Source organism: Cryptomeria japonica, chromosome 10 (assembly GCF_030272615.1).
Source record: "Cryptomeria japonica chromosome 10, Sugi_1.0, whole genome shotgun sequence".
Taxonomy (NCBI): Eukaryota; Viridiplantae; Streptophyta; class Pinopsida; order Cupressales; family Cupressaceae; genus Cryptomeria; species Cryptomeria japonica.
In genome coordinates, this window is record NC_081414.1 from 914,465,511 (window position 1) to 914,489,982 (window position 24,472).

Sequence of the window (24,472 nt, forward strand, 5' to 3'; positions counted from 1 at the left end):
TGTCAAAAAGTGTGGGTTGTACACATGCATGGTATGGTCCTAAAACAACCATTTTTAAAACATAGTTTTTAGAACTCCATTCAAAATTTATTTTTTATTATGTGGGTATTAAAATAAATTACGTATTTGAAAAGTAGACTCGGAGGGCTATCTTTTATATTCCTGACTTTTTCTAAGATTCAATCTCCAAGTGTTTCAAAATTTAAGCTCAAATGAGATAAAACCTGAAAATCAAGGAAAACACTTCCACTTTTTGGCCAAAAAGTGGACTCATCTTCTTGCACTAACCCCACAGGGGAATACTAATTTCTTTTCTAACCTTTAGAATCGCATTCCACATCTTCATCATCTTCAGGGCCTTCTCTTTCCATGGTGATTCGTTCAATCTGCTGCTCCAAGCCTTCCATCTGGACAAATTTTGAAATCCAGTCCGATGCTTTGTTGACAACCACATTTGTCCAATTTGAAAGAAACTTTAGGCTTCTAATTGCTTTTTCCTTGTGGTCCTGATAATCCATTTCATCATCCAAAAGGATTATTGGCAATTTTCGGATTTCCTCTCCCTGTTTATCAAAATCTTTAGGTAGAGGAATAAAAAAATCCTCAATACATCCTCTAAATTGCCCAGAAACTGAGCTTTGAAATTGGCTTTGCAAAGATTTCTAGACATTTCTTTACATAAAGCCCTATCTAGTGCTAAAGCCATAAACATTTACGAAATGTCTATATTTACCCAATACCTATGGTCTGCCATTACAAACTCCTCACCCAAAACATATTTAATTGCATATACTACTAACAAGTGCTTATATCTAAGAATGGTCTTTAGCCTCTTATTTTTAATTTCCCCTAAAAGAGCCACTTTCCTCTTCTTAGCAAGCAGTCGAATCAGAGTCTCCATTGGGCTAATAGTTCTGGCCTATTAAGACGATCACGATATTTATTTGTAGCTATTTGTTTCTTGAAGTTTCACCAATCATTTTCTATAGTTTATTTTTAATTCAAATCCATCTTGAGGACTCGACATTAATTCTAGATTGCCAATCTGTCATCCTATAGCTTTGTGATCATGATTTTGGTTGATTAAGTTTCGAGGAGCCAACTCACCTAAGGATTATTTTGAGTTGCATTTAGCCATCTTATCCCCTCCTTATTTAACACTATCTCCTCTTACCACCAAAATGGGTTAACGAAGAACTTTTCCTATCCCGCTTTAATCCATTAGTTCAAGTTGAGCCTAAACCGCTTGGCCACTAACTAAATGATTTAGCCATTTTATGATCGTGGATTTATTAAATTAATGCACCTCTATCAACCATCCCATCATAGCGAATACCTTTACCCATTGATCTTGTAGTCCCATCTAATATTAATGATAAGCTTCAAATTCAAAATTCCCTTGAAACTGATTAAAATAGCTAGTCATTAATTAGCTTTCAAATTCAAACTTTCATTGATTCTTCTTATAATGGGTAGTAAACAATGATAAGAAATTTATATGGCATTTTTTAATATATCAATTGGTAGGAATTAATTATTGTTGGCTTCTTTTTTTTCTAGTATGTTCAATTCATAGTTCTCTTCCTTGTAGATATGAGAAATTCTTAAATCTTCTAGTTTCGCAATTATCTATTGTATTATGATTAAACATTTAGCCATCAACCAATTTGGTAGTCTATTATTCTGAATTGCATTTACTACAACCTAGGAATCTCTTTCTAGATGAATTCTCTTTGCTCCAATTCTTAGACCAATTTGTAAGCCTAACAAAGTCACTCTTATCTTTGATATGTTATTAGTTGTCATTCCTATAGATTCTAAATCCTGGGCAATTATAATCCCTTCATCATTTCTAGCAATACACCCTATTCCCCCTTAACCCGAGTTACCTCCTACTACCCCATCAAAATTGATTTCAACCCACCCTACTTGTGGAGGGGACCATTTAGTGTTTTCTCTACTAGTTTTTACATCTTGATTCTTCCATTTTGATAATTTTTGGGAATAGATAAACCATTGAATTTTTTAATCATAACATCATCCCATGAGCTGAAAATGATTCCCTTATTCATTTTATCTTTTGCTTCTATTTATACCAATTCCATCACCTGGTCCTCCATTTTGTGTGTTAATATTTCCATTGGGATTTGCTTATCTTGAAAAAATTTCCTATTTATTTCTTTACAAATATCCTAGATTACAACTGAGGGAGTAACCTGCCATAGACTTCCGAAGAGACCTTTTTTTCTCATTCCATTCCAAATTTGAAACCAATTAATCAGATGATGGGATTTTGGACAGTAGAAATTTAACTTATCCAAAAATGAATTCTAACATTTCCTTGAGTATGAGCAATCTAGGAGTAAGTGATTTACAATTTCCTCACTATCTTTGCAAAGGACACATCTTCTTGCTCCCTGGAATCCCATTCTTTCCAAGTGATCCTAGGTGCATCTTTCCTTGAATTGCTAGCCAAGAAAAGACCCCAGCTTTGGGGAGACACCCCATAGTAACTTCCATGGCCAGTCTTCTTTAAAAATGGACATCTCTCTAATTATATAACCTAAACTTACATTATAAGATCTCGATTTTAAGCCAAACCATCTTATCCTATTTGGTTCAGTGGAAGGGATCACCCATCTCTATTTTCAGAGGTTTGAAAGGGTTTTCTTTGTAATCTTGGGGCTTGTAGATTATACAACGACTTCCATTTCCAGATCCTCATACCATTTTTTTCTATTACCTCCTGATAATCTTTCATTCTTATTCACCATTTCAATTAGGTTTCTCTCCTTATGTCCTCCAAATGCAGAAAAATTCCTAAATATTTATAATTATTCCAAGAGTCTACCCAAAAGGAGGCCTGTTCTCCATTTCCTATCTCCAATGTTACATGACTTGTTATGACGTCCCTACTTTCTGAAATGTAGTTCCAAACTATTGAGCCCCTAAGGGGATCGCTACTCTTCATAATTTTCATCGGATTGTTGGTGTTAAGGTACTTCCTTCGTAGTATTTTAACCCATTTCTAATCACTCTTCAAATATAGATTTCATACAATCTTTTCTCCCATTTCTAAGTTCATTAATATCAACTGTCTTGACAAACCTGCTCCACCAACAATTTTTGGCTTGCAAATCTTTTCCCAAGCCAAGAAAGGTGTTTTATTTTTATCATCGATTCCATTCTAGAGGAATCTTCTCATAATCTTATTCATTCCTACCTCAATTATTTTTGGAATTTTTTAACACGACATAGAATAAATAAGAAGTGCAGAGAGAACTAATTTAATAATAAGTAATCTTCCTACAAAAGAAAGCCATTTTCCTTTCCAGGAGCTCATCTTCTATACATATCTTGAACCAAAATTCTCCCAATATTCCTTTTCATTCATTCCTTGGAAAAAAGGGGTACCTAAGAATTTGCCCAAAAATTTAGCCACTTTGAGGTTTAAAATGTTGGCTAAATCCCTTTGAAGACTCGATTGAGTATTGAGAAAAAACACCTCTGATTAGCTCCAATTAATTTCTTGACCCGATTCATCACAATATCTTTTGAGAAGGGATTTGATTCTTCTTTCTTCTCTTCTATTTGATTGAGCAAACAACATAGTATCATCTGCAAATTGTTGATGAGTCACCGGGTTCAATCCTGCAGCTACTTTAATTCCATACCTTTCTGTCTCCTCTCTAATCTTATTTATACGTCTTCTCGGGGCTTCAACCAGAATTATAAAGATCAAATGAGAAATTGGATCTCCTTGCCTTATGCCTCTATTGCAACCAAAGAAACCATGAGCCCCTCCATTCATCAGTACTGAGAAAGTCGAAAATGAGATGCAGTTATCAATCCACATTATCCATTCCATTCGAAATTCAATTTTCCGTAGAATCTCTTTCAGGATCTCTATATATCAAGTCATAAGATTTCATAATATCTAATTTGATGATCATTAATGATTGCTTTGATTTCCTTGCTGAGTGAATCACTTCATCGGCTATTATTATACCTTCCACAATTGATCTCCTAGGAGCAAAGGCACTTTGTTCTTCTAATATCAAAAGATTTAACTCTTTTGAGTCTATTTGCAATAACTATTGAAATTATTTTATATATGGTATTGCATAAGGCTATCGATCTAAAGTGGTTCATTGGATTGACCATCTTCTTCTTTGGGATCAAAACTAGAAAAGTATGATTCATTGATCTCAAGACTATCTTCTTTTCCTTGACTCCTCCACCACATTATGTCTATCATTTCCTATTGTTGCTTAGAAAAGTTGCAAGAAACTAGCCGGAAAGCCATCCAGAACAAGTGCCTTATTAGGGTTCATCTGAAATACTGTATTTTTCACTTCCTCGGTTGTTATTTTCTTTAAAAGTTCATGGTTCTGATGGTCCAAGATAATTTTAGGAATTTCTTCTAGAAATTCCCTCATTTCTTATGTATTCAAAGGTAGACCTTTATTTAAGATTTCTTCAAAGAAACATGTTGCCTCCTGATTGACTTCCTCCATAGATTGCATCCTGGAACCATCTGCTTTAATAATTATCATGATTCTACTCCTTTCCTTCTTAGCTAGAGAGGCCCTATGGAAGAATTTTGCATTTCTAACTCTCTCTTGAAGCCAAACCTCACCAAACTTCTATCTCCAAAAGCATTTCTCTCTTGCAGATATTTTAAAAATATTTGCCTTTAAAAAAATTTCTCTTTCATATTCCTCTGATTCCATTCCTTCCTTAATAACTTTCTCATTGAGAGTTGCTAGCTCTTTTTCTACTCTTTTTTTTTACCTAGAAAAGATTCTTGAAATGGAATTGATTACATTCCTTCAATTTCATCTTAACATACTTTAACTTACTGTTGAGTTGAAACATGTTTCAATGTTCTTTACAGTTGGTCTCCTTCCACCATTTTGCAATTAGATTTTCAAAATTTGGTTCTTTGAGCCACATGTTTTCAAATTTGAATTGGATTCCAGTTGGAACGTTGTTTTGAACTGAAGTCAATTGGACTGGGAAATGGCCAGAGCCAATGAGAGGGAGGATAGAGACTTCATAAAACTATATTAGATATTCATAGCCAATGAGAGGGAGGATAGAGACTTCATAAAACTATATTAGATCTTCATAATCATCTTGATCAAATGGTGCTCTTCCTTCTAAAGATCTATTTTCTTCCATTTAACAGTTAATTCTTTCTTTGATATCTTCAAGATTCTTCATTTGAGATATTGGTTTTCTCCCTCTTCAAAACATATGCACCTTTAGAAGAGCTCATAAAAAAACAAAAATATAAATAAATTCTTTATGTTTCATCTATATATCTCCTCTTATCTTCAAATAACATGTATAATATTGATTCTAATGGAAGTGTAATTTATTAAAAAATTAGTTAGTCATTAGGGGAAAACAGATGTATTTTAGTCTATCATTTGACAAGGATTTCAAAAGTAAACAATAAATTTGCTGGAATTGAGAGTTATAGCACAAAAATTTGTCTTAGGAAAAGGAATCTATGAGGGATGAAAAATACAATTGGTAGATGCAATTGTTATATACCCTTGTTCATGTTTCTTAGAAAACACAAGTACAAAGTGTTGTACAACATCTATAAAGCCCATCACTACATATTTTTACTTATAAGAGATAAGCCTTTTCCATTGGAATTTTTTGGGGTTGTATATAGTGCTAGAGAACTCCTCTTTTATGGAAAAAAACAAAACCTTATCCATAAAAAGTTAAGGGATTGTTAATTGGTGTTGATAATTTTCACCATTTGTCCTAAATAAACCTTAAATTTTGTATATGAAATTAAAGTTAGATATATTCTATTTTAAAGTTAAATAAATTGTTCACAGGAACATGAATATGTAAACACAATCATGTTTTTATGACCTAAAAAATATTTTTTAGTCATTTTAAATGTTGAAGTATACTTCCACTTAGAAATGAGCTTTACTATAGATTCAACATAGAGTAGTTATATGTAGTTGCAATATTATTTAACTACTTCTTCTTGAGTTAGTAACTTCACCATTGGATTTGATGTGGTAGGAAGTAATGGAAACCAAGATGGTAACATGCCATATAGAAGATAATGGTATTTAAATTAAAAAAATTATTTAAAATTTTTTCCTATTATTTGAGATCTATATTTCTTAAACAGTAAATAGAAATGATAAAAGAAACTTTAATAAAATAATATATAAATAAAATGAAAAAACAATGGAATGTTGTCTTCAAAATATTTTTTGCTAGTTTTCATAACAAGCTGAACTATAAAGCGGCTCTTCTTGGCTTTAGTTTGCATAATGATATCATTGATTATTCTATTAAAAAAATTATTATAAGACATATTTGGAAAGTCAGGTGTTCTACTATGTTCTCAAGCAATTATTTTCAATAAAATGGTATTTCAATGGTTTAGTCTAAATATTTTTAGGTGGCTTTCTTGTTTTCATAGATCCCATACCTTGTTATACATGACTCAGCTTTGTCAAGTTAAAGATCAAAGTGAAAAACTTTAGAAAAACTACCATATAGAAATTTTGTTAAATTTTCAAGCTATGTAATGACTTTTATATGTAGTGCCTTCTATTGGCCTATGTAATTTGATGTCTTTCTCTCTTAATTTCTTGCTATTATTGGTGCTCCTTGTTGGCTTATTATATTACATTTGTGTTGTGAATTATTCTACTTCAGCTATTATTATTTGTAATCCCACTTTGATTCAATATAAAAATAAATAAAAATAAAAATTAAACTGTCTAAACTCTAGGCAAAAAAAAATTTTGTCAATAAAAGTGGATTATTCCACTAAACATTTTTATTAATATTTTTTATTTTTTACATAGGATTCAAAGAGAATACTAGGGGAAAGAACCCTGGGAAGAAAACCTTCAGTCACAACTCATAAAATAAACCTATAGTATCTAATGGATCAATTTATACACCCTGCCCAAAACCACATAAAAAATGCAGTCACAACACATATAATATCAGTTTTGCATAGAGCCCATATGACAATTTGCCAAAAAAACCCATCGAATAATTTTCAAACATAGACTCCATAACTATTATCAATGGAAGAAGACAAAATTTTCCAAAGCCCTGTGCCAAATCGCATGAGCCAAAAAACTTCTTGCCAAAAAAGAAAGCATCAAAAAACCTTTGAAAAAACACTATTATATCAAATACCATGACCTCAAACTCTTCTACAGACAACGAACATGAATACTTGAAATGAAAGGGGAAAGCGTGAATAATTATCATCATAAAAATTTACATCGACGTTACTCAAGAAAATCATATGACTATTGTTGTAAACCTTCCCATACCCTAGAAGGAATTTCCTCAAAACCCACCTCTTGCTGTTTAGCATTGCTATCAATGGCTATATTTGCCAAATAATCTGCAATCTTATTAACTTCTCTATAACAATGGGATACCAAGAAAGATTCAAAAAATTCTAATTTTTGTAAAATGGGATCAAGTATATACTGCAAATTCCAACAATTTGATTTCTTTTTCATAACACATTGAATAATCACCATAGAATCACCTTCAATTATTAAGTCCTTAATTCCCAAAGAGATTGTCATATCCAATCCAAAAGACAAAGCATGAAATTCCGCATAATTGTTAGTTTTAAAACCAATAGCATGACACTTAGCTCAAATAAAATTTGCATTATGGTCATAAATTACCATGCCTACCCCAGCCAGCCTAGGGTTACCATGAGAGGCCCCATCAAAATTCAGTTTAAAGTGCCCCTACAGAGGAGGTTTCCATCTAGCAGAGCATCTCTTACCTATTGCATCATTCATTTTTAAAATTGAACCATGAGAGGGTAAAACTGACAGCAGCTTCCAAACTCTAGTAACTCTACTATCCCAGTGCAAAAAAGAAGTAAGATTTTCCAAATTCTTATAAATAAATGACAAAGCAACCTTAGAGACTGAAGACTCAATTTTTAATAGAACCTCAGACACAGGAGACCTTGTTTTTTTAAATATCATGTTGTTTCTCTCTAGCCAAACATTCCAAATCACAATAGATGGAGATATGATCCAAAGGCATGCATACAAAGATGAGGCAAACATAAAGGGCCAAGATCTAAAATGGGAAATGAGATCCTTACCAATAAAAAAGGATATATTTAACTTCTCAAACAACCACTGGCAACATTCATAAGCATAATCACAATGTAGGAACAGGTGTGAGGAAGATCCCAAATTTTTTTACAAAGGACACAAGGGAAAATAGTAGTAATATCAAGCCTATCTAGTCTCATACCTGTAAGGACTCTGTCCTGAACTACCAACCAAGAAAAGGCTCCATCTTTGGGAAGAAAATCCGAATTCCAAAACAACTTATAAGGCCAAGAAGATAAATCTTTAGCAACCATAAGAGAGTTGTAACCATCTTTAATAGTGTACTTACCAAAAATATTCTTTGTCCAAATAAGTTCATCCTCAGAATCAGAAAGAAACACAATTCTATCCCCCAAAATCTTTTCAAAATCTAATTTCATGCTTTGATCAACATCTAAGAAATCAATCGACTTCCATCTAGCTAGCTTAAGGGGTCCACTAGTCACAATTTCAAAATATTCTACTACAAAAACACCCCAAAGGGAGGAAAGAACACTGATCAGAGGAGGCCAATCCCTAATATTCACCAAAGGTGTGTGTCCATTCCATACTTCATCCTAGAATCTGATCTTTCTACCATTATGAACAATCCATGAGAGATGAGGCAAAATAACTGATCTACATTTACAAAGGAAATTCCAAATAGCAGAACCCGAAGGCAAATTTGAGACTTTAAAAATGCACTCTCTCGGTCCATTATTTAAATATTTGGCAAACATAATCTATGCCCATAAGGAGCTAGGCTTGTCATATAATTTCCAAACCAACTTAGCACCTAAGGCTAAATTCTGATTCTCTAGACTCCGAATTCCCATTCCCCCAAGTTCTTTAGGCAAACATACCTTATCCCATGCAACTAAAGGGAGTTTCTTCTTGCCATATTTATTATTGTTCCAAAGAAAATATCTAACAATATCCTGTAAACTAACAATGGCTGCTTTTGGAGACTTCAAAACAGACATGAGATATATGGGAACAACATTCAAAAACAACTTGATGAGAACAATTTTACCTACCAAAGTTAACCATCTATGATTCCATGAGAGAATTCTTTTAGAAATGACCAAAATAATCTTATCCCAAAAACCAATCTTATCCTGCTTAACAAAGAAAGGAATCCCAAGGTAAGTACATGGAAGATTTCCAGTCTCAAATCCCCAAAAGGATTGCAACCTATGCTGAACCAGTTGTGATGTATTAAGGAAAAAAATATTTGATTTCTCACCATTCACTTTCTGACCAAAAAACGATGCATAATTTTGTATTATTCCTTTAATCACTTTTGCCTCAACTAACAAAGCATGTCAAAATAATAGAGTATCATCTGCAAAGAGACAATGAGAAATACTTTGGGGAATATTCTGAATCCTTATACCTTTCCAAAGCCCCCCCACTTTAGCAGCCCTAATAGCCCAACTAAAGGTTTCAACTATGAGAATAAACAAAAAGGGAGAAAGGGGATCTTCCTGTCTCAAACCCCTAGAGGAAGTGTAAAAACCACAAAGAGAACCATTAATTAAAACAAAGAATCTTGTAGAAGAAATACATGCACGAATCCATTTGACCCAGGCCTTGGAAAAACCTAACTTCTCAAGAACAACACATAAAGCCCCCCGCTCTACTCTATCATAAGCCTTCATCATGTCTAGTTTAAGTATCATGGCCAGGGTTCTTTGGGTGGGAATAGAATGTAGTACCTCATGTGCTACAATTGCACCCTCTGTTGTCTCCCTTCCGGGAACAAACCCACCTTGCTTGAATAAAATGATCCTAGGTAGAATTTTTGCTAACCTAAGGGAAATTGCCTTCGTAAATATCTTATACAAAGTGTTACATAAAGCAATGGGGCAGAAGTCAGCAAAAGTCTTAGTATCCTCTTTTTTAGGAATAATTGCAATCATTGTACTATTAAGTTCTTTTAAAATGGTCCTATTCCTCCTAGATTCCTCGAGAGCCAATAAAACATCATTTCCAACAAATGCCCAACATTTTTAAAAAAATAAAGGAGTAAAACCATCTGGTCCAGGGGCTTTATCCAGATTCATGGCAAAGATAACACTCTTAACTTCTTTTAAGGAAAAGGGAGACATCAACATGTTATTGTCTTCCAAAGATACTAAAGGAGGAATATTAGATATAATATCATTGCTGAGATTTCTATTTTCCGAACATAATAATGACTTAAAAAACCTAATTGCCTCTGAAGCAATGTCCTCTGGCTCTGTCAATAAATTCCCATTCTAACACTGAATACAAGATATCCTATTCTTACATCTCTGAATCTTAGTTGAAGAATGAAAAAATTTTGTGTTCTTGTCACCATCTGAAAGCCATAACTCTCTAGATATTTGTCTCCAATAGATTTCCTCTCTAGCTAACACCTCCTCAAGCTGTAATTTTAGTGACTTAAATTCATCAAAAACTTGTGGCACCATACCATGTTGAAGCACATGAGTATTAAAACACTCAATTGTATCTTGAATCCTTTGTTTCTCATAAAAAATGTTCTTAAAATGCGAGATATTCCATTCCCTAATATTCAATTTCAAATAACTTAACTTCTTACCAGTCTAAAACATACGGGACCCAAAACAAAAAGGAGCAGAATTCCACCATTTCATATGCAAAGGCAAAAAGGAAGAATCCCTAAACCACATGAGGTCAAATTTAAATGAAGACTTAAAAGAAACCCTATCCTCAATAACTGAAAGGGAAATTGAAAAATGATTAGAACCTGAGACCGATAGAATAGAGAAAAAGAATTCAAAATCTGAGTCAATCCAATTCTCAGATAACAAAAACCGATCTAATCTCTCAGCAATTTGAGAAAAATCCCTTCTCATGTTTGTCCATATGAAAACCCCATTTTGAGACTTACAATAAGAAAGGCTCATATCAGAAATGAAATCCCCAAAGTCATCCATAATCCTTTTATTAGGGAAAACACCTCCTCTTTTCTCATCTAAATCAGTGATAGCATTAAAATCGCCCCCGAAGATAATAAAGGAACCATGTTTTAAGAGAGAAGAAATCCTCTTTAATTCACCCCATAACTTACTCTTCCCTTGAATTCTTGAAGGAGCATAAATGTTAAAAAGCCAGAATTTAACCTTCGAAATCTTGCTTATAACTAAAGCCATCATCCAATTTGTAGCAGATGCCACTAACTGTACCTCAATATTATATTTATTCCAAAGCAGTGCCAAACCTCTTGAAGCACCACAAGCCAGAGAAGAAAGAAAATTCCACCTTCTCCAAGATGAAAAAACCAAATCAGCAGACTCCTTTGACAACTTTGTTTCTTGCAACATAAAAATATTGCACTTAATTAAGTCCATTTGGGACTTAATTAAGTGTCTCTTGTTAGGGGAATTTAAGCCCCTAACATTCCAAGAAATAATTATCATTGTCCTCGAGGGGAGGCCAAAGCTCCCCTCTCCCCATTAATTGGAGAATTTTTGCTTTCCCCAAAGCAACCTTGCAAATTACGTTTCACAGCCCCTGATCTTGTCACAGGTGGACTAGTCATGAATCTTTTACTCCTCTTTCTTTTTACACTTATAGGAGTTAAGCGTGTTTTCTTAGGCCTACCAAGAGAGACCAAATGCCTGCCTTGCCCACTAGTAGGAGAAAGGGACAAAGTCTTTTGAATTCCAACATCAATTTTCATTTGAGTCTTAAGATTATTTGGAGGCCTACCTCTCCTAGGAGAAACCACCGTAGGTGAAAAAATGGGAGTTGTTTGGACAATTGGTAAACTCTTGCATGACTTTGGAGAAGCTAGGATAAATGGATTATCTTCAAAACCCAACTCTGTTGTAGCCAAAACCACAAAAGGATTAGCAGATGCAGAAATTGGAAGGGTCGAGTTTATACCCCCCAAATCATTTTCAATTGAACAAACAACTCTATCAGTAATACCCTCATCCATTTGATGTGCATGATTGTTAAAAATACATGTACTTGCTGAACCAAATTCTCATCTGGCATAATAAAAGGGACAACCTCTGACGGATTACTATTCCCTAAGGAAGATTCATTAGCCATATTAATTTCAACATTCAAAGGGGAATTATTAGACACCAAATTCTTAATTTCTTGAACTAAAGAAGCATCATTAGGAAAACCTATGGCAAGTACCTGTTTAATAGTTTCCATATCAACCACTGCATTTTTATCTAAATTCACATTCTTTGAAGAAACCAAAACCTCCTTTTGAGTGCATGAAGACAAATTGTCATCCTTACCCTTTGTGTGATTATTTGGCATCTTAGGGCAATCTATCATCAAAGGGTGATCTACTCCATTCATCGGGGGATTACAATCCGCTATACCCCTATCATTAGAAAATGTCTTCAGTAAAGACGAAAGTGAGACCGAACCCGAAGTGTGATCATTTGGTTTCCCAGAACTACGACACAATGGATTATTTTCAAGATTAATGTGACCTGTTTCTACCAATTTATGCGAAGAGACATTTCCAAATCCTTCAATCGAAGGTCCCACCGACAAACTATCTTTATTAAGGGATTTAGGGATAGAGTCAAAAACCTACTGGTTTTTCTTAAAATCCATAAGTAAAGAATCATGCAAAAGTAAAGGAGACTTAAGAAGCTCCGTATCTAATTTTTCAATTGACTGGTACCAAATACCATCATGAGACTTTATATTACAAGTACGGGGGCAAACATTGTTAGGGTTAATAAGAACACGAATTTTTGCCAGAACCTCCCCCTCTACAAAGTCCATTTTAGATGTTAAAAAAGTTTCAATAGTATTTCCAATTTTCTCAAGAACATCTGGATCCATAAATTCAAAAGGAATTTTAGGTAAACCAAACCAAAAAAGAATAAGTTTCGAACTAGACCAAGAAGGAACAAAAAAATCTTTCCAAGCCACAATTGAAATTAAATATTTTTCAAACCAATGATGCGAAGTTCTTAATACCTCATCTCTGAAAGAAGGAGAATCAAAGACAATAATAAAAGAATTCGCAGACAATAATTGAAAATAATGTATATCCCCCCATCTTTTCTGCAATTTATGATAAAGCTTTAACAAACTAATTTGATCACCCCAAATTTTTCGATAAATAGAATTCGTATGCAAACAATTCGCTTTCTTATCGACATAGGAACCTAAAAGATCGATACAAGGGATAGGAGCCCAAACCTGTGATGAAGAAACCTCGGGTAGAATAGGATCAGAAGGTATCTTACTTACTTTTTCTGGACTAGCTTCCTTGAGGTTCACATTTACCTTATTTCCCACCTGCTGTGAAGAAACCGAAACCCTAGCTGCAGTCTGCTTATTTGCCAAGCCAACAACCCTAGCAAACGTTCGCTGATTGCCTAGATCCAAAGACCATTTCCTCGAAAAGCCCTTAAATTGCTTCTCAGAATTCCCATGATTCGCACCATTATTAAAACACCCTTGAGTGAATCTTCTTCTATTGTTATTCTGCCTCCATGCCACACTGCGTCTGTTTCTAAAGAAGCCTTGAAAGTATTTTGAAGCTGGCCAAAAAAAGCTTGTTATTTCCGCTCCGGTTTACCTGTATCACCATGTCCTTCCATCTACCTTTCGTGTAGACCCACTGTGGAACATGAGGCGGGTCTTCCCAGCCCACATCTGCCCATGAACCCAAATGTCCTCTATCAACCATGTCCGATCACTGTATTATGCTGATTTGATGTTACCCCAACTGTAGCGATAACAATGCAAGCAAACTTTTACTAACAATCAACCTCAAGATGATTGGCAGGTGTCATCCTTTGCTGCTGTCACAAACAAGTCTGAGTATGACAAAGTTATCTGCTACTAACAGTCTGAAAACCTCCTCCCAAATGCCGATCTCCAAACCAAATGACAGCATCTTCACCTAGGGCGAAATAGATCAATTAAAAAACATTCAATGATGAAATCGTGGTATTACAAGGAGGGCAGACCAGTCAGCTTCGGCTCCTTCAGAATAATTAAAAATTGACACCAAACCTCCAACTAATGACCTTAACATTATCGCCTTAAGCCTCACTGCCCTTTGGAACTATTTGCAATCATAAATCGATGCATCAAATGGCGTAGTCTGATGAAGTATGAAGACACGGACCTGCAGAAGTTCGGATCACCAAAGTTATTGAAATGCTCACTAAACAGCCCTCCAATATGTCCCAAAGGGATCGCCCATTACTCCTATTAATTTAGGAATTATCCAAAGTGGAAATCGAAGCATGAAGAGAGTGGTGTGAACAAAATCGTGGAAGCCTAGGGTCTGCAACTCATGCGTCAACAACAGCAATATAATTCATCCTTTCCAACAAGTTCACTTTGTGTATATCATGGCATTTCATGAAGCCGCATTCCTTCAAAAATAATTCGTATCCCTTGTTCAAGCTTCAGCATTTGCATACAACTATTCAAATTACACAATTTCCCATTCTGTTTATGCCTTCATGGAAGTCCATACCCGATTCCAAAGTTGCCGTTTTGGCACAGGCAGGAAGGATGCGCAGTTTCGGGGTGCTCCTTCTCTAAAACCCTAATTTTGTGCGAAATGGCGATATGCTTCGTGATTTCGCTTCCCAAAGACGCCCTTACATTTAATAAATTTCAGTAGAATTCGCAGAAATCTACACAAGTGCATATCCTTCAAACCATGTAGGCAGAAATAAAATTTTGTACAGTTCGTTGCGTTTATTAACATTAATTGTTTGAAACTTTCTTAACTTTTTCTTCAATTTTTTTAAAATTACGAGTAAAACATATTGATAAGCTGTGGATAGCATGAATTCATAGTTAAGTTTTTTTACTAAGTATACCATAATAAAATCGAAATTAAAATTAAAGCTAAAATTACTTTTAAAATCTCAATCAAAGAGATCAATTTGTAAACACTAAAGTGATCGTCGAAACTTAATTCAATTGTTACAATATTATGCTAGCATTACAGCAGCATTGAATTTCATGGTAATGATTTTAGTTTCAAATCAATGAAAGTTTAAACTAGTCTATTTGAGAAGAAAAAATATTTCAGAAATTATATTAGAATTAATGTTCATTTCTTGTAAATTGATTGTCATTTGAATCTAGAGCATTCTTACATATTTATTTAATATACTCTTTTAAGGAATTTTAGTGTGGTTTTTGACATTAAGCATATATTTCATATTGATGTAGGAAAAAAAGAATTAAATAGTTTCATTTATATGAACAAATAGATCAAGCTACTTAAATATTATCCAATCTAAGAATCAAAGAATCAATAATGATTTTATTCCTCTGGTGTATCAAAATATTGTGACACAAAAGAACCCATATACAAAAATCGATTCCTCTAAAAGAAATCTTTATTAATGTAAAAAATTAAAAAATTCTATACAGTAATGTAACTGCTGCTATGACTCCGAACTAGTAAATATTAGAGGCAGGGGGTTGGGCTTACAGCCCCAACATCAACTGCGGTCACGTGTGCATTTTTACACAAAAATTGAGCATCTGCTTTTCCATCGTTATAGCTCAACTTTATATGGTCTACTTTGACTCCTTCACAAGGCACACTTTGGCTGCATTCAAAAGCAATTGCAGCATTTGTAGCCGATGTTCCAGTTATGTTCTTGTATAGCACATTACTGATATTCACACCAGAATTACCCTGCAAAAGTATAACAACAAAAAACATAAAATATTTGTCATCATTAATTGCAACTGTTGTAGTAATATTAGATAATGTATACCTTTGTAGGAATTCCATATGGAGAATAATATTGGTCAATTATAACGGGATTTTGTACGTTGTCCATTTTTACATTTTGGAATGTTATATCAGTTGCAAAACCGTTCCATCCCTGCCAGGTTTTGATCCTTACTCCATTCTGTGTGTCGTGAAAAGAAACTCCACTGTCTGTTACGTTCTTTACAGTAGCAAGGGTGTTATCTTCACCAAGACTTCCAATACTTCATTACATACAACACAAAACCAAAATTCTTTAAGTACCCAACATTGTTTTCTAACACATCAATTTATTGAAAGAAAAAACTATATTTATGAATGCTACCTCATTCCATGCCCTGGCCCACATGTATGTAAGGAAGCAAAGGTGTGCGGAAACGCTTCCTACGTTAATCTTGAGAGAACGGTTATACAACTTTCAACTTAAATATTACTAAGATATCAAGAAATGCACAATAAAGCATAAACAAAATAGCAATGAACACATAACACAGTGATTACCGTGGGGAAACCCTTCTGGGAGAAAAACCCCACCCTCCAAAACTTGCACAATGTATTATCAAATCAAGCTGATTACAATACACTTGCAATGCAAGTTCTTACAAGAGCGCATAACCACAACTCGAACTCAGAGAAACTCCTTCTAGCATCCAATCTTGCAAAAAACTCAATAATCAAACTCCTCCCCAAGCCCTCCTTTTATAGTGATTTTACAACCTGGAAACCACTTGTGGTTTTACAAAACCATGGGCTTAACCACCATGCCACATGGTGCCCATTTCTTGACATTTACATTTCCAAAATGGAAAAACAACCAGGTTAAAATAGTAATCCCGTCCATAATTTTGTCCCCTAGCTTAGACCCTTTTAAAAGTCACAAAATGAGTCATTAAGGCTCTAAAAATGGCCCACCTATATTCTACTATGGACAAGACTCATTTTTAACAACTCACTAACCATTTTCCAATGCATAAACATGTGGAAAAATATCTCAAACAAATTCTGGAATTTTCCAGAAAAAGACTGCAAGGTTGAGACACATGTTTCTCAACATTCTCTCACTTGTCGAACACCTTGCAAGAGTCAGGGGATCCAAAATATCATGGACTTAATTGCTAGGGGCCGAGAGGCCCATAGACTCTGAACACCATCTAAATTTCTCTATGCTCAGGGGCTAGTTAATGCATCAACAACATTCACCAAAGTTTCTACCTTTTCCAGCTTCACCTTGCCATCCTCAATCATATCTCTCACAAAATGATATTGTACATCAATGTGCTTGGTCCTAGTATGAAAAATAGGGTTCTTCGCTAGGCAGATTGCACTCTGACTGTCACTATAAATTGTCACTGTACCCTGTTTGAACTCTATATCTAAACACAATCTCTTTAGCCAGATGGCTTCCTTACAGGCATGAGTAGCTGCCATATATTCTGCCTCAGTAGTGGACAAAGCAACCACAGCCTATCGCTTGCTCATCCAACTGATTGCACCACCAAATAATGTAAACACATATGCACTGGTGGATCTTCTTCTATCAACATCACCGACTCAGTCTGAATCCACATAGCCTCGAATATCTAAGGAATGCTCATTTCCTGTTCCATGAAAACATATCGAGTACTCTGAAGTACCCCTCAAGTATCTGAAAACTCTTTTTACTGCATCCCAATGTGCTCTTCCTGGATTAGACATATAACGAGAAAGAACTCCCACTGCTTGGGCAATGTCTGGTCTTGTACAGACCATAGCATACATCAAACTTCCAACAGCACTCTGATATGGTACTCGACTCATCTCTTCCATCTCCAATGGGGATGTAGGACACTGTGAACTAGAAAGCTTTGTTCCCATTGTAATAGGAACACTCAATGGTCTTGAATCCTGCATATTGAATCTTTTCAAAATAGTACCAACATACTTGCTCTGGCCTAGCCAAAGCTTTCTGTTTTGTCTATCTCTTACAATCTCCATTCCTAGAATGTGCCTAGCTACACCAAGATCTTTTATTTCAAACTTTATCGAGAGCTGAGATTTTAACTCTGCAATCAAACCTTTTCCTTTGCCAATAAACAACATGTCATCGACATATAGGGCAATGACCAAGAAACGATCACCATCAGATTTAAAATATATACAGTGATTAGATTTAGATCGCACAAATCCCAAACTCAACACATATGTATCAAACTTCTAGTACCACATCCTAGGACTCTGTTTTAAACTATACAAGGATTTCTTCAACTTACAGACCAAATGACTTTTACCTTTCATCACATAGTGCTCTGGTTGTGTCATGTAAATTTCTTCCTCCAAGTCTCCATGAAGGAAAGTTGTTTTCACATCCATTTGCTCGATCTCTAGATCATAGGCTGCTGCAATAGAAAGTAAAAATCTAATGGATGTCATTTTGGCTACTGGAGAAAAAATCTCAACATAATCTACTCCCTCAACCTGAGAGTAACCTTTTGCAACCAAACGTGCTTTATACTTCTCAATGCTTCCATCTGAACCCATCTTCTTCTTGAACACCCATTTACAACCAACAGGCTTTCATCCTTCGGGCAATGGTACAAGGTCCCATGTTTCATTCCTCTTAAGAGCTGCCATTTCTTCATCCATGGCTATTTTCCAGGACTCTGGATCATTCATACCAAGAGCCTATTCTACAAATCTCGATTCATCAATGTTAGCATTCAATGCAAATATGCATCTCCAATCATCAGGAGAATACCCATACCTTTCAGGTGGTTTCCTTTGTCTAGTAGACTTTCGAGCAAGATCTGGTTCAGGTTCAGCTTCAAGTTCAGCTTCAGGTACCTCTTCTTCCTCTGATGATTCAGAACTCATAGAGCTCTCCTCGACTTCTTGTCTTTCTAAGGGCCTTGATTCAACTTTCTCCGATGTAGCAGGTAGTTGAATCACATCTTTCTTTTGTTCTGTTTGTTCTGGCTGCACTATAACAGAAGAAGGCTTAGTTTCTCTAAAAATAACACTTCTTAAAAAAAAATACCTTTTGTTCAACAGGATTCCAAAGCTTGTATCCTTTTACACCATAACTGTATCCGATGAAAAATACATTTAACAACTTTGTTGTCCAATTTTGTCCACTTCTCCTTTGGCACATGAGCATATGCTTCACAACCGAATACTCTCAGATGTCTAAGTGAAGGCTTGTGGCCCGACCACGCTTCCATTGGCATCTTATCAACAAGAGCTGATGTAGGAGACCTGTTTATCAGGTAGCAGGCAATGGCTACAGCTTCAGCCTAGAACTTTTGTTCTAGTCTAGCTCCACTCAGCATACTTCTAGCCTTCTCCATCAAGGTCCTGTTCATTCTTTCTGCAACTCCATTCTGTTGTGGAGAATACAGAGTTGTCTTCTCTCTTTTAATACCACAATCTTTACAAAATGTGTCAAAATCATTGGAGCAAAATTCACCACCATTATCAATTCTCAAACATTTTATTGTCTTTCCAGTCTGCAACTCAACCATTGTTTTAAATTCTTTGAAACGACTGAAAACTTTAGTTTTACTCCTAAGAAAATAAACCCATGTTCTTCCACTGAAATCATCAATGAAAGAAACATAATAAACTGATCTACCAATAGAAGGAACATCAACTAGACCAAATACATCCGAATGGATTAGATCCAAAATACATGAAGACTTATGAGAACTCGAATAAAACTAAATGCGGTTTTGTTTACCATAGATATAATGCTCACAAAAATCAAATTCAAGATTGCAATGATTCAACCCATCAACAAGGTTCTTATTTTTCAAGGTCCATAGACCCTTCTCACCTATGTGGCCAAGTCTCTGGTGCCATAACATGGTCTTCTCTACAGGCAACTTTGATTTAGTAGATAGAGCACCCTTGGGTACCCAAAAACCACGACCATCTGTTGAAAGAGAAACCCTCTCCTTTTCCACCTGAGTAGTCTTTTTCACAATCTTATCAGAAGTACTATTGCACTCAACTGTGCATGCATCGAGCTGGTAAAGTGTACCCAATCTGCTTCCTCTTGCTATCACCATAGCACCTCTTACCATTTTCACACCTGCTTCAAAAAACTATACATGCACACTCGCATCTATTAGCTTTCTAACAGATAACAAATTCCTTGCTAGTCCCGGGATATGCAAGACACTATCAAATCTTCTAATTCTACCATCAGAAAATTTCATACGAATACTTCCATGACCAACAATATCAAATATTGAGTTATCACCCAAATACACCTTACCACCATCAAAATTTTCATACTTACTAAACTAGTTTCTATTAGGAGTCATGTGAAAAGATGCACCTGAGTCTATCAACCATGCATTGTCACCTACACGAGTGGCCAAAGCTGCAATAAAAGCATCTCCATCTTCCTTCTCAGACTCAGAATCAGAATCTTGCTTCTTCTTCTTCTTCTTCTCGTCTTTGCAGCCCTTTCGGAAGTGTCCGGGTTTGCCACAGTTCCAGCAAATTGCCTTGGACTTTGTAGGAGATTTTGATCTCCCCTTATTCTTAGACTTAGAACGGCCATGCTACTTTTCGTTCTTGCCTCTTTCTTTTGGTCTTCCTCGAACACTCAAAGCCTTTTTGGCATTCAGAGAGACCTTCCTTCTCATCTCTTCAGAAAGTAGAGAACCAACAACATCCTCCATCTTCAAGGTAATTGAAGTGCTCCCTATGGCGATAACAAGGTTGTCCCATGAGTCTGGCAACGAACATAGCAAGATTTGGCATCTTTCTTCTTCATCCATTGGCACCCCAATAGAGGTCAACTGACTTACCAACATATTAAAGCTTTCCAGATGCTTAGAAATTCATCCACCTTCTTCCATTCTCAAAGAATACAATTTCTTCCTTAAGAAGATCTTGTTCACAAGTGATTTCGCTTGGTAGATCTCACTTAGCTTCTTCCAAATCTTCTTTGCAGTAGATTCTTCAAGGACATTTATCAAAATTGAGTCTGCAAGACACAATCTGATGACACCTTTAGCTTTTCTATCAGTCACATCATATTGTGCGGCTAAAGTCAGATCTGCGGGCCTATGCTTATTCTCATCAATCGCATCCCATAGATCTCGATCAATCAACAGATCTTCCATTTTCAGCTTCCACATCTCAAAGTTTGTGCCAGAAAACTTCTCTACATCAATCCTCCCTGATATACTTGCCATCTTTTCAATCCTGCAACACAGAAATGAAATACTCTGCACAAGCTTCCACTCAAACCTTGATTAGCTCAAAAAACCCTGTACCCAACAAATAGAACCAAAATTGGCCAGGCTCTGATACCACTTGTAAGGAAGCAAAGGTGCGTGGAAACGCTTCCTACGCTAATCTTGAGAGGATGGTTATGCAACTTTCAACTTAAATATTACTAAGATATCAAAAAATGCACAATAAAGCATAAACAAAATAGCAATGAACACATAATACAGTGATTACCGTGGGAAAACCCTTCTAAGAGAAAAACCCCACCCTCCAAAACTCGCACAATGTATTATCAAATCAAGCAGATTACAATACACTTGCAATGCAAGTTCTTACAGGAGCGCATCACCACAAATCGAACTCAGAGAGACTCCTTCTAGCATCCAGTCTTGCAAAAAACTCAATAATCAAACTCCTCCCCAAGCCCTCCTTTTATAGTGATTTTACAACCTGGAAACCACTTGTGGTTTTACAAAACCATGGGCTTAACCACCATGCCACATGGTGCCCATTTTTTGACATTTACATTTCCAAAATGGAAAAACAACCAGGTTAAAATAGTAATCCCGTCTATAATTTTGTCCCCTAGCTTAGACCTTCTTAAAAGTCACAAAATGAGTCATTAAGGCTCTAAAAATGGCCCACCTATATTCTACTATGGACAAGACTCATTTTTAACAACTCACTAACCATTTTCCAATGCATAAACATGTGGAAAACTACCTCAAACAAATTCTGGAATTTTCCAGAAAAAGACTGCAAGGTTGAGACACATGTTTCTCAACAATGTAACTCCTTCAATGTCAACATTGAAGGATCCTGGTCCAATAGAAATACAGTCGTCTCCTGAAAAAAAATAGTGAACTTACTTTATTAAGAATTCCATCAATAAATAAGTAATTGATTAAAATCAATTTAACTCATCCAGAGTCACCAACTAAAATTAATCATTCATTGTATGAGTTAACAAAATCACCTGTTCCTACAATGATGTTTCTAATTTGAACATTGGAAGACTGTCCCACATGAATTCCATCAGTATTAGGACTGTCACCTGGAGCGTTAATAGTCACACCTTCAACCTCAACATAATTGCAGCTATCGAAGTTTATATGAAACTGCTTGCTGTTGATTGAAGTGATCTTTCTAACTATGGTATTCACGGTGCCTGTAAATCTCAATGTCTGTTTAGCAAGGAAAACAGCTTCATTAGATACTACAAATTCTTATAATTTAATTGGTTCCAAATTAATGAGGTGCTGTAGATTTTTTAAACAATTAGTAATAGTACAGAAGAGGTAGAAGTAGTACCGTGGGTCCAATCTGATTTGTCTTCTGCTCATGCAAAACATATAAATCATGGTCAGCTATAGAAAATGACTTATTGAAGATCAATTTTATAAGCAAGAATCCTTGGGCGAACAAAATGACTCATAAAAGCAAAAAAATGTAATACCTTTCCATTCACCTCTGTCCACCAAGAAGCTCCTCGTCCATCTAAAATTCCTCCACCTTCAACTGTTAAGCCAATCACATTCCTGAATTGCAGCCAATAATTTTTGCTGTTATCGCTCCACAAGCTATTATCTGTTGAAGCAATAAGCTTCCCAGCTACCTGCTCAGAACTACAGCACATCAGAAATAGTATCTACGAATTTCTAGCTAAATCCCTTTGCAATTGTTATCAGTTGTGAAGTCTTTTGGTGGTGTTTTTTCACTCTTTTCAAAAAGTCAATAGAAATTCAGAATTAGATACTTCACCTGCACTGTAATCTTGTCACTGTGGCATGGCCCCTCAAAGGTAACTGGATTGATCAGAAACGTCATCTGTGGTACATATACAACTGATGATCCAGTTGAAGAACAGGCAGCATTCCAAGCTTGAAGAAATGCCTTCATTTCACAAAAACACAAATTAACCAAAGAAGAGTAATGATAAAGGAAAATTTCATCAGTTTTGGGTAAACTTTAATTCATTTGAAACTTTCCACTTACCGTGCTATCATCTGTTTGTCCGTCAGCTTTTGCACCATAGCTAAGAACATTAAATATATTTTGTGTAGTCTAGTTCAAGCTACCCAAGAGTCTGATAGAACATACACCGGGGATACTGGATGAGAACACAAGAAGAACAAACGCATAGAGGAACATATACAGCGCCATATTTTCCATTATGAAAGCACTGACCTTTTTACAGTATAATACAAGAATATCTGAGAGCACTAAACTTTGAATGACTAAGTTGGGAAGAGAGGGATATTGACGACGAATTCAGTGGTAAGTGTAACTTAAATAGATGTTAAGAGCAATCTACAAAAATGAAATTATTATTGTTAAGCTGCTGCTTTTCACGGAAGTAAACTAATTTCGACAAAGTCTGCGGCCACCACAATAACCAAAAAAATTAGATGCATGAATTCCAGGATTAGGATTATCTCACAGTCCATCGTCAATTCAAGGAAAAAGCGTTCTGCCCTTAGATTTGTCATTAAAGCGAGAACAGGCATGTTTTCTAAAAATTGATATCTACATTTCCCCATTTCTTAAGCACTAAACTTGGCACTCAGGCTTCTGGTTCAAGTTACGAGAGATGGTAATAAAACTTCATTCGTGACTTGGAGGGAAATTAACGCCTATGTTTCAGTCAGAGTGTATTATTTTAGGGTGAATACGTGGGTTTTTGAGTTTATCGACAAGTCCTCCTGTTAAAGCAATATTTAGTCCAATGTAGGCCATACACACGTTTGAGCCACCGTGAAAATTTACAGCATAAAGGAAGATTAATTAACGTGGGTACGTGGGAAAATATGAACTAGTTAGGAGAGGTCACATGTATGCAGAGTTTCGACGAGAGAAAAGGGTGATTAAAATAATTTGTTCAAATATATTTTCGATCAACAGGGAATATGATATACCTTAGCCGTCAAACCCCTCAAACATCCAATATCTTAACTAGTCGTTCAAACAAATGTTTGTAAACGATGGAAAATCCTGTTTTACGTCTTGTTTCAACTAATCTTCTGTTTCTTTTTTCCTTTGAAATTAAACATGCTGCTGAAGAATTAATTTTATATGTATATTTATATACGCACACTTTGTTGGCTTATATATATTTTTTTTTATTATGGTTAGATTTACAAATGTATTTATGTGTTTTATATTGCATTTTCTAGAATGTTATAGATTTATTTTATTACATCTTAGAATTAGATTTTGAAATTAGCGTCCTATGAAATAATATTTATTTCTAGTTGCACCACAGACCACCTTCACACACAAAAGATTGACATGTTTATAGGTTGTGCATGCAAGGAGAAATCTTCATGCATCAGCAGCAAGTTCATGCACCAGAAAATACTCTTTCTAA

General features: G+C 35.3%; 1 protein-coding gene across 1 annotated transcript; it reads right to left on the reverse strand.

Annotated features, from left to right (window-relative positions):
• Positions 1–314: 314 nt before the first annotated feature.
• LOC131050622 (polygalacturonase-like) lies at positions 315–23,268 on the reverse strand. The gene is made up of 13 exons (XM_059213001.1): positions 23,261–23,268; positions 23,101–23,140; positions 22,867–22,998; positions 22,562–22,720; positions 22,417–22,440; positions 22,082–22,289; positions 21,894–21,951; positions 16,211–16,234; positions 15,890–16,109; positions 15,598–15,807; positions 13,982–14,037; positions 13,329–13,644; positions 315–563 (listed from the first exon to the last, which is right to left on the reverse strand). The coding sequence occupies exons 1-13, from the start codon at positions 23,266–23,268 to the stop codon at positions 315–317; spliced, it is 1,704 nt and encodes a 567-aa protein (XP_059068984.1).
• Positions 23,269–24,472: the final 1,204 nt, after the last annotated feature.